The following is a 14,399-nucleotide window of genomic DNA, read 5'->3' as shown; positions in this document are numbered from 1 at the left end:
GTACGAGCGTCTGCATCATCCCTGCCATTGCTTGTACTTGCTTGGTCAGGCTGAGGAACACCTCGGGTGACACAGCTAAGGGTCTTGTGGTGAGTTTGTGGGGTGACAACCCCGGGTCATCGAACAGGCGCTAGTAGTGATCTGGCGTTGAGGCTGGGATCCCCCTGTCTCTGAGGACAGGGAGGGACTAATCTCCGGGCCCGATAGAGGGGTGACCGGTCGATGGTTCTCCCTCGGGGAGAGCTCCTGCGAGATGCTCCTACGACATGGCTCTCCTTCTACCGTCAAAAATATTGATGAACAAATGTGCCATGGCTGATGAGTCAGCACGGCTTGGTCCACGGGTCGATGTCGAGAGTCTTCTGTCGATGAAGCTGGTTGCCGAGGTAGGCCGGACCTTCGTGACGGGGTGTTGATCAGCGTTTCTCGATCTCCAGGCTGGTTGGCAGCTCGCCTTCATGCACTAAATGGCAATTCCCGGGTTGAGACTCTCGCAGCTCGAGGGTGGCTGCTTGCCTGCAAGAATGACCTTCGTCGAGTAATTATCAATTTTTATCTCTCCGACGAGCAAGTCAGTAGTTGTTTCTTTTCTTGTTTTCATCCTCCCTTGGCCAAATGCCGGCCAGGGGCTTTTATACTATTATACGAGGGTCAGTCACACGCGGGTTCGACGTGGCGACTAATCCTCAAAGGATGAGACAATACTTCTGTGCGACTGCCATCCCAGGACGCGCGGAACGGCGCCAGACGACATCGTCCCAAGCTTCCGGGATGGGACATGCTAAACAGCGCCTCGGTATGGATTCTGACTCGGCGCACGAAGGTGCTCTGGCTGACTTGGCTGTAGCATGGCGTGGCATCGGTTGTGACGTGGCCTACAGCCAAGATATACCTTATCAACTAGTATGTGTATTCATGAAGAATTAAGATTAAGACAAGAAAATTCTCATAATGATCTTGAGTTACGTCAGATGGATATGAAAACAACATTTCTGAATGAGGATCTAGATGAAAAAATCTATATGGACTAATAAATGATTCATACAAAAGGAAAAGAAAAGTTGGGTTTACAAAAAACTATTTATGACATTAAACAAGTTTTTTAGACAATGTGTATATAAATTTTTATGATACCATTATTTTCTTCGGATTTAAAGAAAATACTATTGATCAGTATATATATTTGAAGGTTAGTGAAAGCAAATTTATTATATTGGTGTTATATGTAGATGATATTTTGCTTGACAATAATGATCTCAGTTTATTACATAAAATTAGGATGTTTCTCAACAAAATATTAGATATTCAAAGATAGATATCAATGATTGCTAGGACTATCCTAGAAATGATATATTAACCAAATCTTCAAGAGATTTAATATGCAACTGTTCAACCAATGACACACCTAGTACTAGAGGTAAAAAATTCAATCAAAACCAATATTTGAAAAATAACTTAGAAAAGAATCAAATGAAGGATATTTCTTAAGCATGCGTAGTTGGAAGTATATATTATATGCTTAAACTTATAAGATTATATATCGATTTTACGATTATAATGTTAGGTAGATACTAAAGCAACCTAAGAATGGAACATTAGAAAATTATAAAGAAAGTAATGAAATATCTATAGGAGACAAAAAATTATATACTTACATATAGAAAATCAAATCAACTTGAAGTAATGTGATATTCAAGATGTTGATTTTGTAAATTGCCTTGATAGTAAGAATTCATTTATATTCACTTTAGCGGGAGGGATAATTTCTTAGAAAAGTATAAAATAATTACTTATTGTATCATTAACAATGGAAGTTGAATTTGTGAAGATGATACCCTTACAAATCTAATAAAGTTCATTTCAAATGGTATCGAAAAGTATTGATCGTAAATCCGATATATTTTTATTTGATTTTAATCTTGATATTAAAATTTTTCATATAACATATAACATATTATTGGTTTTATGACTACATTGCTAATGTAAATATGATGATTTAGTAATGTATATCATGAAACTTGGCTTTATCATGAATGGCCATCAAAGAGTGCTATTCACCCCTTAAGATCGAGATCAGACAATTGTGATAGCTGATGGAATTATCTGAACTAAAAAGCATGCATGTCTCCTCGTCCCGCCTGCTCGAGAGATAAGGCTCATATTACATACAGCGTCGACCGCTCGAAGCCGGGAAAGGTGTCCAATATCTGCCGGGCGAAGACATCGTCGAACACCTCATACGGCGTCGCCTCCACGGCCTCATACGGAGCGACACCCGAATGGAGGGCCGGATCGACTCGTCCTGGCGTGCCGCCATAGTCACAGGCCACCGCGCGTCCAGGCACGGAGTCCGCCGTGGGCGAGTTGGCCCTCGCGTCGGTGTCGGCGACGTTGGAGTCCCGGCCGGTGAGCTTCTGCACGAGGCCCCGGAACTTGGCGGGGCTGGTGGTGACCCTCAAGGGGTTGGAGATGTAGACCACCTTGACCGGCTTCTTCTTGGCCTTGCCTTCCCTGGGGCTCTTCTGATGGACGCTTGGCCTCCCCATATCTGGATCTACAAATCTAGACAAGGAGGCAGCTGAAGAGTTGGACGATGTGGATGGGGCAATCAAACAAGGGAGATCAGCTTTATTTATAGCGTATTGTTGAGCCGCTATCTGGGCAGGAAAGATCTGCTGCGGTTAGTTTCCTCGAAGCTGAGGTTGAAGACGAAGAGATCACGTGGGGTAGGATAGATACATCGAGAGGAACACAGGAAGATTCGGAGAGGAGAGAGCAACAAAGGAAAGAACGACGTCACGACGCCAATCTGAAAGCAATCAACGATCACGCCAATAGTTCACGCCACGCGGTCGTCGAAGGCATCGAAGACCACCCGTATGACATCATCGATATCGTAATACGTAGGGATTCCAGCTCGTAGAATGGATATATGGCGAGTGACTGTAATCACTAGTCACGGTGTTTGAGACGTGACCCATTTTGGCCAAGTTTGATCTCTTAATTGGAGGATGCATCTGTGTCTTTGTCTTTAAATAGACCTTCGGAGCACAGTAGAACGCTTCCATCTTTTTTCCCATTGTTTGAATTCCTGTCTCTTATGTTTGTTCTTCGAGAGGTCATTAGGTAGGGAGCAATTCCACCCACGGATTACTGATCAGGAATTGGCACTCCCAGTACTCGACTTTCTTCACGATCGGGGGATGTGGATCACATTTGGGGGCGGGAGGAGATAAGGTAGGATGATCCAGCCATCTAAGATTCGACTGCGTCATTTACCGTCATCAATACGTGCGTGACATCCTTTTCTGCAATCCATGTGTTGATACTGAAGCGAAACTGGTCACTATCTCTCCAAGGCTGTCTTTTGATTTTGATGCTGAACCTGATCACAGAGCATTTGTCCTCAGACCGATGTGTGATCCCTGGTGCTCGGCATCTACGACCATGGTGGATGCTGTTGCTTCTTCCTGTGTTTTCTGTGAATTCAAGCTGATCTGAACCTGCGGAATGCCAGCTTGCATCCATCCTGCAGGCAAAAAAGGGTCACAGAAGCTAGAAATGCCAGCTCAAGTTGCTCTCTGTGCTGCATTTTTTCCACACTTTCACTTGTTAGAAAGATGCATCCATCCTGCAAGAAAACAGGATCATGAAAGGTTGAAAAGCCATCTGAAGTGGCCTTTTCCTGCCCATTTTCCACACTTAGTCAGAACAACATCGCTTTCTCATCCTATATTCCTCAGCTTTTGTCTCCACAGATACATGGACGATGGAGCTCTCTATCTACTCTCCCAAGTCTTCTTCTTCTTCTGTTAATTAAAGATGGCACTGTCATGGAGGAACTCACCAGCGGTAGTTTGATCCTTATCAGTTTCTGCAAATATAATGAATTCCATTAATATCTTAATTATGAGGTGCAAGTGGCACGGGCTAATGCTGCTTCAAGATGTCTGCAATTTGACTGCTCCATGGTCAGAAGAGTTAGCCTCTGTTTTTCTTTTCTTCCTGTAAGACTTTGATAAGATTAAACACAGAAGAAGAAGTAGATTGTTGTACTGTTCTAGCTGCTGGAATTAGATCAAAATTATTGACACATGTATGTATGGTCAACATTGATGATCTGAAACTTTGAACACCTCCTTCTTAAAAGTTCCAATGGTTGACTGACCTGCTATTTCCATGTGGCTATCAGTTTATCTGGTCTTAGCAAGAATGGAGTTGGTCAAGAATAAGTTTTGGAGTCAAATTTCATTCAGTCTCTGCCCAGGAAACAAAAAATTAAACAAATGTAGCAGAAGATTGAATAATTCTGGAAGATATGAGATCTGGGTGAAGGAGAAGCAGGTTTTCTTGTAGCTCAATGTCATGGATAACTTCTCAAGGGAGGAGTAATGCATCTGAAGCAGCTCAGCATCCATTCTCATGGAACATTTGAACTGGGTTAGATTGGTTGATTACACAGCATTGCTCCCTGAGGAGCTCATGGAACACTCCACTTTTAGCTGAAAGATCCAACCAATCATTGATTGATTGAATAGAAAGATGCTTCCAAAGTCAATTTATAGGCATATTTTACACAACTTTCTTATCAATGTTTTTTCAACCAATCTTGTTTATTCCAAAGGCTTAAAATGTTGGGAAAGAAATAAGTTTATATGAAATCTAACACCATGAAACTCCTCAATTTTCAAAGTGGGGTAAGATTACTAATAGATAGATTTCCATTGTTTTTCTCTACCTTTAACATTGTTTATTTCTTTGGTAAATTTATTCTTGTTTTCTCTTCCTTTTTCATGTTATATCAATTAATATGTGATGCTAGAATGTGCTAGAATCAAAATCGATCATCGATCAATCATGGAATCAAAAAATATATTTTCGAGAGTTATTACACTTGAGAATTATATGTTCAAGGTGATTGAACGTTTTTTTAAAGATGATTTCTCAAAATAAGTCCTTCGTATTTAGGCATCACTAGCACGACTATCATTGGGATATGCTCCGTAAGATCGTTTCGATAAAATAGTTAAACACAAGGCTTAAAATAGTGATCTTAAAAGAAATTTTTGATCTAAAACTATACACAAGCGACTTCTATTTATTGTGAATGATCAAGAAAATATTCATTAAATCAAGAATATTAAAGAAAAATTCTTTCATACTGACAGGATGAGTCTACTTGACTGAACTCCATGTGTTAAGTCCCTCATTACTTGAGCGAAAGTAAGGCAAGTTATTTGACAGAATAAACTATGATACTGATAAAAATCTTACTTTTTCTCTTTAATTGAGTTTACAAAGATCTAATATTTATTCTGACATAAACCAAACGGAGAATCTTCGATGCTATCCTAAGAGGACAGATTGCCTTCGCAGTTGATCCATGGACATATCTAATGTTTGTGTGGAAGATGTTGAATTTAGAATCAAAACTGAGGTTAACATCATTTCAAACTCTCAATATGATTCTTTTTTATATATCTTGATGATATATTTTCACATACTGTTTGCATTACTTTCTCCAGAAAGTGTCTTGATCTAATACCCCTTAACCATGCTCGTAGAACAGTCAATGTGATTTGGTCTGCAAAGATATATATATATATATATATATATATATATATATATATATATATATATATATATATATATATATATATATATATGGCAGTAATAACTCTTCTTGCATCCAAGAAAAAAAGTCAATTCTTTTGACATACATCTTCCCATCTCTGTGAGAAGACCTGATGGGTAGTCAAACATTGTCTAACAAGCGAGGCAAAGGAGAGATTTTTCTTTTTGAAGATTTAAAAAGGAGGGATTTTTCATGCAAATTCGGTCTTAATTAATTTTCTGCTGAAACAGTTTTTAGAGGAGCAATCCGATTTGACTTTGACCACGAATGAACTTCCAGTCTCCAACGCTGACTTCAGTGGCATCGCCGTCACGCTGTCGGTCAACCACAGGAGCAGGTAAGTGGGGGTTATCACCGATACAAACCTCGAATGTACGTACGATATACGTATGGGTGGGCAAAAGACACTGCCTACGTGTACGAGCGCACCGCCAACTGACGGGTAAACGGTCAACCGTTGGAACAGTAGAGACGATAATAAACGCAGAAAAAAAGGAAAGAATATGGGATTAATTCCAAATAATCCCCACAAAACGAGGTATAAAAAAAAAGGAAAGCCAGAAGCATCGTTTCAAGAAAGCGACGCCTGTAGATTTGATGGCGCGGCAGCGTCACCCGTTGCCCGAGATCAGCAAAATTTATCGCTTTCCATTATCGAAATCCCCCCAAGTTTCGATACATGGCCAGGGGTTAAAAATAAGAGCCGGAGAGATCGAAGCAGCAGCAGCAGCGGCGGCGGCGGCAGTGGGTAGGGAGTGGCCGTCCTCCGACGCCGCCGCTCCCGAAACCTAGGGTTTTGGCGGCGGATTTGCGTCTTCGGCGCTGTAGATTCCACCGAGATTGCTCCGCGGTGGTCCGATCCGGGCCGGGTCGCGGCTGGTTCGCCTTTTGCTTCGAGCAAGATTCGTTTTATATATATATATATATATATATATATATATATATATATATATATATATATATATATATATATATATATATATATATATATATAGGGCCTCGATCTTCTCCCCCTCCCTCCGGGAGGTCGACGGGTGTCGCTTCGTCGCTTGCTTCCGCTGTACGGATAAGGGTTGGGGGGTTGTCGTTCTCGGTTGGGGATTGCCCTTGCTTTGGATTTATTAGGAGATTCGGTTTTGTTTCTCCGAGGGGTTGGTGTGGAGGGGGAGCTTCTGGATTATTCGGCTTCGGCCCTGTGTAAGCCTTCCAAGGTTGGAAAGTTGAGATTTTGAGGGTGTTTTTTGGTTTTGTTTTTTGTTTTTTGTTTTTAAGTGCGTTCCCTGTGGAGGCGGCGGCGGCGGCGGTGATGGTGACGGTGAATGGGGAGTAGGACAGGTGGGGTTGGAGTCGAAGATGGTAAGCTAACTGCGGCCGGGACGGAAAGCTCTATTTCTTCGTCGACGGTGGTTCAGAACACGTATGTCTCTTCTATGCTTTGTCCTTGCCGTCGTTCTTGATAAATCTGGTACCTTTCGATCTCTTGATATAATTTTGAGTTCAGCTACCACTGTCATGGTTACCTTAGGACTACTCCTGCTTCATGTTGCTGTGATCAGCTCTCTTTGCTCTAGAATTAGGAGCTATGATACCTTGTTTGTGGTTTTATTCTTCTCTATATAAACTGTCTACTTCGTTATATAACAGCGGAAATAATTATAAACAGCAATTTTTTCAACCTCGATATGAAATTGTTAGAATGACGAATGTGGATGCTGGATAACGTGAAGTATTATTTATTGAAGTAGTATGTGACTTGACACTGATAGCTCATCTATCAGTGTTCTTAAATTATTCAATCTTTTATATTAATTTCTTGCATTGAAGGATAATGCATAAAAGAAAAGAAGAAAAAGATGATCATGCAGAACTTCTGGATTCTTGGAAAAGAAGATTTTCTTTATGGTTACCTAGTACTTGACCTTTGTTTTTGTTATAAAGTTTACTTGGCAAAAAGAAAGTCTCCTTTTGTTAAAAGGGAGATGGAAACTATCGACAGAAGTTTTGATTACTACACTAAATTTCAACAGTGCAAAACAGGAAGTAACCATTGTACTGTATCATTAGCTTGGTCTTGAGAGATGAGCAGATATTTGTCATCAAAATTCTAACTTCAAAAAAATTGTTTCTGTTTATTTCTTAAAAGTTTTGTCATATCAAGGCTATAGAATGTTATAGGTAGGTCTTTAATGATCAATAAAATTTTCTCATCGAACTTTTAACTTTGAAACATTTTCTTTACTCGGTCCTGGTAAATGAAACCAAGTTGAAGAGAATGGATAAGCAATATGTCCAGTGTCATAAATTTAAAGCTCATGCTGATTTGGTGTATAAAAATGGAGTTATCAAATTATCTAAGAAACTTCTTACTTTTCTTAAATCTAGATAGTCCTTGACTCACCCCTTTGGTTCGGGGCTTTCTAAAGATTAAACCCCAAGTTGATTTTTGGTAGTTACAAGTGCACACTTGTGGAAATAATTAGATTCAGCCTGTGAAATGCAGTACATAAGTGGGAACTAGTAAATCACCATGCTGTATATTTACTAGCTTGCATTTGATCTACTATATGGATTGACCTTTCAATCCTCAGCAACTGCTCCTACATAATAGGTTCATTAACTTATGTAGTTTTAATAGACGATTAAATTAAATCGGTTTTAGGACCTAGGTTACATGATAAAGAAGCTATCAATTTTATAACTGCCTAGGAGACTGCTTTTTATTGATGTTAGAGAAGTAAGCTTCCAATAACAGTGAAGAATGTGCTTTTGACTAAGGTTTTTTTCACCATCATTATTGTGATATTCTGGTTCTATTTTGGCCTAGTCCCATTTCAAAAGCATGTTGGTTTGGTGGTATTCTATTGAAATATGTCAGCATGGCTGGGGCGTGCAATTTATGCTCTTGATATACATATATGTGCATACATATATGCATATGTATATTCACATATATGTGTTGTATATACATCTTTGTATGTATGCACCAATATTTTACTATATATATATATATATATATATATATATATATATATTCATTTTTTGCCTTTTACTCTAGAACTTTGTCAGTTGTTCTTCTAATGGCTAAATTCCTTCTGATTTTCTTTAACAATATCACAGAGGGAAAACAGAACTAGAGGCAAAATATGATAGCAGGATAATTTGAGGTGGCAAGATATTCTGTATTTGCTTGAAGGCTGGAATTAACTAAGCTTATAGTTTGATCTCTTGCCTCTAGATCTAAATTATAGCAGGACCCATGTGTTTATGCCAAATAGTTTGGATTAGAGGTTTGGCATTGCTAACATTTTATTATGTATGCAGATCTCTTTAAAGTAAGATTTCACATGTTCTTGTCTTTTGTAGCATCATGTGTGTTTAGCTAGTTGCTGCTTGTAGAAAATAGTTATCATTTTCCCTATCCTGATACCAGGTTTTAGCTTCCATAGATATTACACCTTCAGCTGCTAGAGTTGAGTCTTTGACGTCACCCCAACAGAAGGGATACCAGCCTAGCTCGGTCTATTTTCCAGTGGTCAGTTTGAGAACTGGAAAGAGATCACAATGGCAGATGTGAGTCCTAGGACAGATACCTCCACAGATGTGGATACTGATGACAAAGATAAGAGGGTGATTTTCTTTGCTCCTTTGTTCTTTAGTTAGGGATATGGAAAAATCATTCATTTTAATTATTCTGCTTTTGAAACATTTTTTACTGCACTATGTCCAAGTACCACAAAATAGAATGCTATTTCCTCTGATGCTTATGTTTTATGCATATAAATTTGCTGGCAACAAAATTGTATATTACTGTTTCAAGTGAAATATTAAAGAAATTTAGACTGCCTTGAGGTTAAATGACTTTCATATATGGCTATATTCATCTCTCGGCCATCACTTTGTTGGATATTTATGAGCATCTATATGTCGATTGGAGTGTTTTTTCTGTTTGCATCATTCCCAAGTCTCAGAAATTTCATCTCATGGGCACTAATTGTCCTGGGTTTACCCTGAACTTGTCTAAAAATTGGAGCTGATTCTGGGTTACAGGTTAACATTAGGTTGTTGTTTGAAAAAAGAAAATTATGTCCTTTGCTGCAATGTTACTGGTTACTATTAGATTATGATCTAAATCACATTTGATGATCTCTATATTAGATTGTTTGTCGTCTTCCATAAAATGTATTGTTGGAAACAACCAAGTGAAAAATGGAGACTAGAAGGTCTTTAGTTGTACCCCAGCTTTAATAGATAGGATGATCTTTTTAACTATTTAGTCATGCATGTAGGGTAAACTTACTCCTAGGATTTAATTTATGGTCTTCTTCCTTCTGAAGGACCTGGTGCATTCATAGTAACTAAGAGTATCGTAACTTGCAAGTATGATGGCAGTGTTAAAACCACTAATTAATTTATGTATATTAAGGATACAAGTCTGAGGTGGTTATGTTGTGTTGGTTTTCATTTGGAGTGGTATATGCTGCTGCCATAGCATGGTGATATGTTCACAGAAGCAGCCACAGAGAAAAAAAAAGGGGAAAAAAGAGAGGAAAGAAATTGAACAAGTAGAACTATGTTATCTTTGCTTTTAAGCAACGGTCCATCGTCTTTATCATGGAGAGGAGACCATTAACCAATCTTACCTCGATATCAAAGTGATCATTATCTCCAGTCTGGAGGAGGGTATAGGTCCATAGCCCTATCTGGAAAAGCTTAAAGGATCGAGGTACTAGATGGTGAGACTGATCAAGATGGCAAAATGTAAAGGCCGCTAAGGTGGATGGTAGATAAACGAATTATTAGTGACACTCTTGTGCCAATAAAGGGAACGAAAAGTTTCCCTAGCTGATTTGGTACTTACAAGGGATTTTTGAATGTATAAACTATCCTAATAGATTACTTAGGTCCAGTTATATTTAATCCAGTCAAATATTGCAGCAAAAAAAAAGCGCTTTATGGTATATTTCATTAATTTGGGCCAAAAGGCAGCTGGTCCAAAATCTGGTTTGGGTTGGCTACTACATAATGGGCCATATGACTATTGTAGTCTTAAACTTATTTCCTTGTTTTATGTTTATATCTTTGAGCTATGTTTTCAGATCAGGATATGGTAAATTGCCATGAATAAGATCAATGGTTGTTCTTTTTTTTTATTTTCAGAAACATATTGTAAGCAAAGACAACTAAACCTAATAGACCATTGGCAATAACGTAATACAATGCTTTTTTAAGATTATAGACCTCTGAAAAAAGGACTATAAACCACTTATGGCACTGGCAGAAATGCAATCTCCATGATTAATAATTTGTTGTAGCTACATATCAACAAAGAATTTGACTGATTAGAGGATTTATCGCTATGACCACTACATGTACATGGAATATGCTTCATGTTCCAAAAAGTAGTTACTTAGTATTCAAATTTTGATATGGTCTATGGCTATGTATCCTTATCTTTTAATTTTCAGTTAGAACGAGGACAACATGCTGTTGTTGCAGCATCTGATTCTAGTGACAGGTCGAAGGACAAGACACTGGACCAAAAGGTACATGTTTGTTGCATTTTCCAGTTAATTGTTGCCTCCTTTTTCAGTAAAAAATATACATTTAATTATATAGAAAATTATTTTCGAACAGACAGTTCGTCGACTGGCTCAAAATCGTGAAGCTGCAAGAAAGAGTAGGTTAAGAAAAAAGGTGATTAGTCTTTTTCTTTGCACTTTTTGCAAGTTTTGGTACTTCCTTTGGTTAGCACTTGTAAGAGTATTATGGTATGTTATTGGGATATGGGAAATATTTATTCTTAGATGTTGTTATTAGAAATTACTTGTTGTCAGGTAAATTAACCCTGCTGTTACTTGTTCATTCACCTTACCCGATTTTAATGTGCACTCTATAGCTTCAGAATAACCTTTCTCTCATTTTCTTGATTGGGCATGGTAAATAAGTTAGCTTTAGCATATTTTGGAAAAGTAATCCAATTTGCAGTATCAGTTGTTTGCAGATTTTATGTTAATTTCAGTAAGATATATTTCTAATTATTTATATATTCTCCTGTCTTCTTAATTTACAAGGCTTATGTACAACAACTAGAGAGTAGTAGACTGAAGCTAACTCAACTTGAGCAGGAGCTCCAAAGAGCTCGGCAGCAGGTATGATCCTTTTCCGCGAACATTTCCTCTTCTCTATTCTATTGAGACCTTATCTTTTCTTTTTTTGTTGCCAATATTGTGGATTATGTAATCAGGTTGAAATATGTGTTTTCAGGGAATTTTTATTTCTGGCTCAGGAGATCAATCCCACGCCATGGGTGGAAATGGTAATTTCTACTGCATGATCTCTTCATCTGACATTGAGTTTATAACAACCTTGTCCATAATTTGTGTAACATAAGAGCATATTTTGTAGGGGGAGAAACACATTTGTTCCATCTTTGCTAGTTGTACTTTTTGTTTACATGAAACTCTCTGCTTGAGGCAACTAATGAGAAATTATCATAGCAAGGGTTCACAAAAGTACATCCTTCAACAAAATTGTTCAGGTTCTTGTATAGGAAAATATTTGATCATCATATTGTAGCTTTTTTGTTGAATGCATGAGGAATCTTTGTTTTCTTTACAATATCCTCGGTATTGAAACACAGATTTAAAGTACTTCATTATGGTTCTTTTTGGTCCAGTTAGGCAGAATTTTATGTGATAAACTCGGATGTAATTGACTCACACACAATTTATTAAATCTTTTATGCAATTTATTCATCCCCACATTTATTTATATTCAGGACTAATCAGCTAATCTTCTTTCATATTGTAAATTCAAAAATTATACCAACGAATTGATGTCCTACCTTTGACACATGCTGGTACACATTGTGTTTTAGTTTAATCGCTTCCTGTCCTATAATCAGTGGCATGCTAAATGAATATTGCAGGGGCGTTGGCTTTTGATGTAGAATATGCACGATGGCTCGAAGAACATAACCGGCAGATCAATGAGCTGAGATCTGCAGTGAATGCTCATGCCAGTGAAAATGATCTCTGTGTTATCGTTGATGGTGTCATGGCTCAGTATGATGAAATATTTAGGCTTAAGGGCATTGCTGCCAAGGCTGATGTCTTTCATATATTATCAGGCATGTGGAAGACACCAGCTGAAAGGTGTTTCTTATGGCTGGGAGGATTCCGTTCATCTGAGCTTCTGAAGGTGCAGAACTTCATACCTTGTATTTATTATTATTTTTTCTAAGCTTTTTTTCATGCCACCAGAAGTTTCATCAAGCAAACGGGTTTGGGATGGAATAAATTCAAATTGGGTTTCTTTTTTTAGTAACATTTCTAATCATGGGCTTTCTTTTGGTCCCCAAATAGCTGGGGCATGACTATTAGTTGTTGTTGTGGGGCTACTTTGGGTGGTCCTTTTGTCGGTTCATTAGTTCAGTTCTAATTGTGCTTTATCTTTGCAGCTACTTGCAAATCAGCTGGAGCCGCTTACAGAGCAGCAAATGATGGGCATATGCAACCTTCAGCAGTCATCGCAGCAAGCTGAGGATGCTCTGTCTCAAGGGATGGAGGCGTTGCAGCAGTCCTTGGCAGAAACACTGGCTGGGTCGCTTGCCCCCTCAGGATCTTCAGGGAATGTTGCAAACTACATGGGTCAGATGGCTATGGCAATGGGAAAACTTGGAACTCTTGAGAATTTTCTTCGCCAGGTAAATTACTTATGGTTTAATACATGACTCTACATCAATATTAGGCCTTTGCATACCTTGAATTAGTTCTCTGTCGTATGGTATTTTCATTTGTGGTTGGGGTTCTTTTAAGTCTTTTTAGGTGTCTCGGCTCATCCGCCACTGTCGGTCCAGATGACGTTGCAGTAACTTTGCTTTTCACTGGCAAAAGAATTACCGAGCTTGAAATTTACATTATTCATCACTAGGTCTTTTCTGTTTATTTTTCTAGGCCGATAACCTGCGACAGCAAACCCTGCAACAGATGCACCGGATATTAACTACCCGTCAGTCGGCACGAGCGCTTCTTGCCATACATGGATACTTCTCACGTCTTCGTGCCCTGAGCTCTATTTGGCTAGCTCGGCCGCGGGATTAACAAGCCCTCTGTTCCTGTCGAGCACATTACTTCCTGTTCTAGGGCTGATCTGAAGTACCTCTCTGATATGTTGCATTACTAGCTCCGGTACTATGGCTGGACACCGGTGGAGCTAATTCAGATCATGTATAGCAAAGTATGGTACTCCTTCCTTCCTCCTTATTCATGCAGTGTACTGTTGCTCATGTAAGAAAAAGACCATCATAATGTCATTCTGCATGCTCGTAGCCTCGTTTAAGAAAATGATTATTGAAATAATCAATGAGAATTTGTTGCTAGGATTTTAATCTGTTTCACCATGAAGAATCAGACTTTGAAGTGTTTGATGTATTCATGATTTTGATTACAGTACAAATGTCACTTAAAATCTTGTTCAGCTTCAATCAGTTGTATCGATCCCCTGTTCCTTCTGGGAAACAGGCGATTGAGACCTCTTCGCATAGTATCGATCAGCTGCAGGCCATCGTCTTCTTCATGTCTGCATTTTGCTGCCGTTGTTTGATGAGCGCTGGTAACACACTTCAGGTATTTAATCGATTACAATGCATAAGATTTCAGTTGAGCCAATCAGGCACTCATGCCCTGCCTGAGCTCGAAGAAGTCTTCCGATTAGGCCTTCGTGTACTTATTCTGCCCTCCTCACCCTCCTCCGTGCAAGTTTC

At 38.8% G+C, this 14,399-nt stretch overlaps 1 protein-coding gene across 8 annotated transcripts; it reads left to right on the top strand.

The window, feature by feature from the left end:
* The first annotated feature begins 6,652 nt into the window (after nt 1–6,652).
* Nucleotides 6,653–14,033, top strand: LOC135585470 (transcription factor TGA2.2-like). 8 transcript variants are annotated; one of them, XM_065139158.1, is made up of 9 exons: nt 6,653–7,052; nt 9,082–9,262; nt 11,101–11,178; nt 11,252–11,329; nt 11,707–11,784; nt 11,900–11,951; nt 12,564–12,835; nt 13,095–13,340; nt 13,591–14,033. In XM_065139158.1, exons 2-9 carry the CDS (start codon nt 9,197–9,199, stop codon nt 13,735–13,737), a joined length of 1,017 nt encoding a protein of 338 aa, XP_064995230.1. In that variant the 5' UTR covers nt 6,653–7,052; nt 9,082–9,196; the 3' UTR covers nt 13,738–14,033. The 8 variants fall into 8 exon arrangements, with proteins under 8 accessions (XP_064995230.1, XP_064995243.1, XP_064995224.1 ...); XM_065139171.1 differs by having other exon boundaries at nt 9,073–9,262; XM_065139152.1 differs by having other exon boundaries at nt 9,066–9,262.
* Nucleotides 14,034–14,399: the final 366 nt, after the last annotated feature.

Source organism: Musa acuminata, chromosome BXJ1-3 (assembly GCF_036884655.1).
Source record: "Musa acuminata AAA Group cultivar baxijiao chromosome BXJ1-3, Cavendish_Baxijiao_AAA, whole genome shotgun sequence".
Classification (NCBI taxonomy): domain Eukaryota; kingdom Viridiplantae; phylum Streptophyta; class Magnoliopsida; order Zingiberales; family Musaceae; genus Musa; species Musa acuminata.
The sequence above is the reverse complement of the archived record's forward strand: the minus strand, read 5'-3'. Positions and strand labels throughout refer to the sequence as shown.

Excerpts from the sequence above, each read along its gene's own strand:
- LOC135585470 (XM_065139158.1), top strand. The coding sequence starts at position 9,197 with ATGGCAGATGTGAGTCCTAGGACAGATACCTCCACAGATGTGGATACT. Across the intron at positions 11,785-11,899 it reads TCCAAAGAGCTCGGCAGCAG|GGAATTTTTATTTCTGGCTC; the intron begins GTATGATCCTTT and ends ATGTGTTTTCAG. Across the intron at positions 12,836-13,094 it reads GTTCATCTGAGCTTCTGAAG|CTACTTGCAAATCAGCTGGA; the intron begins GTGCAGAACTTC and ends TTATCTTTGCAG.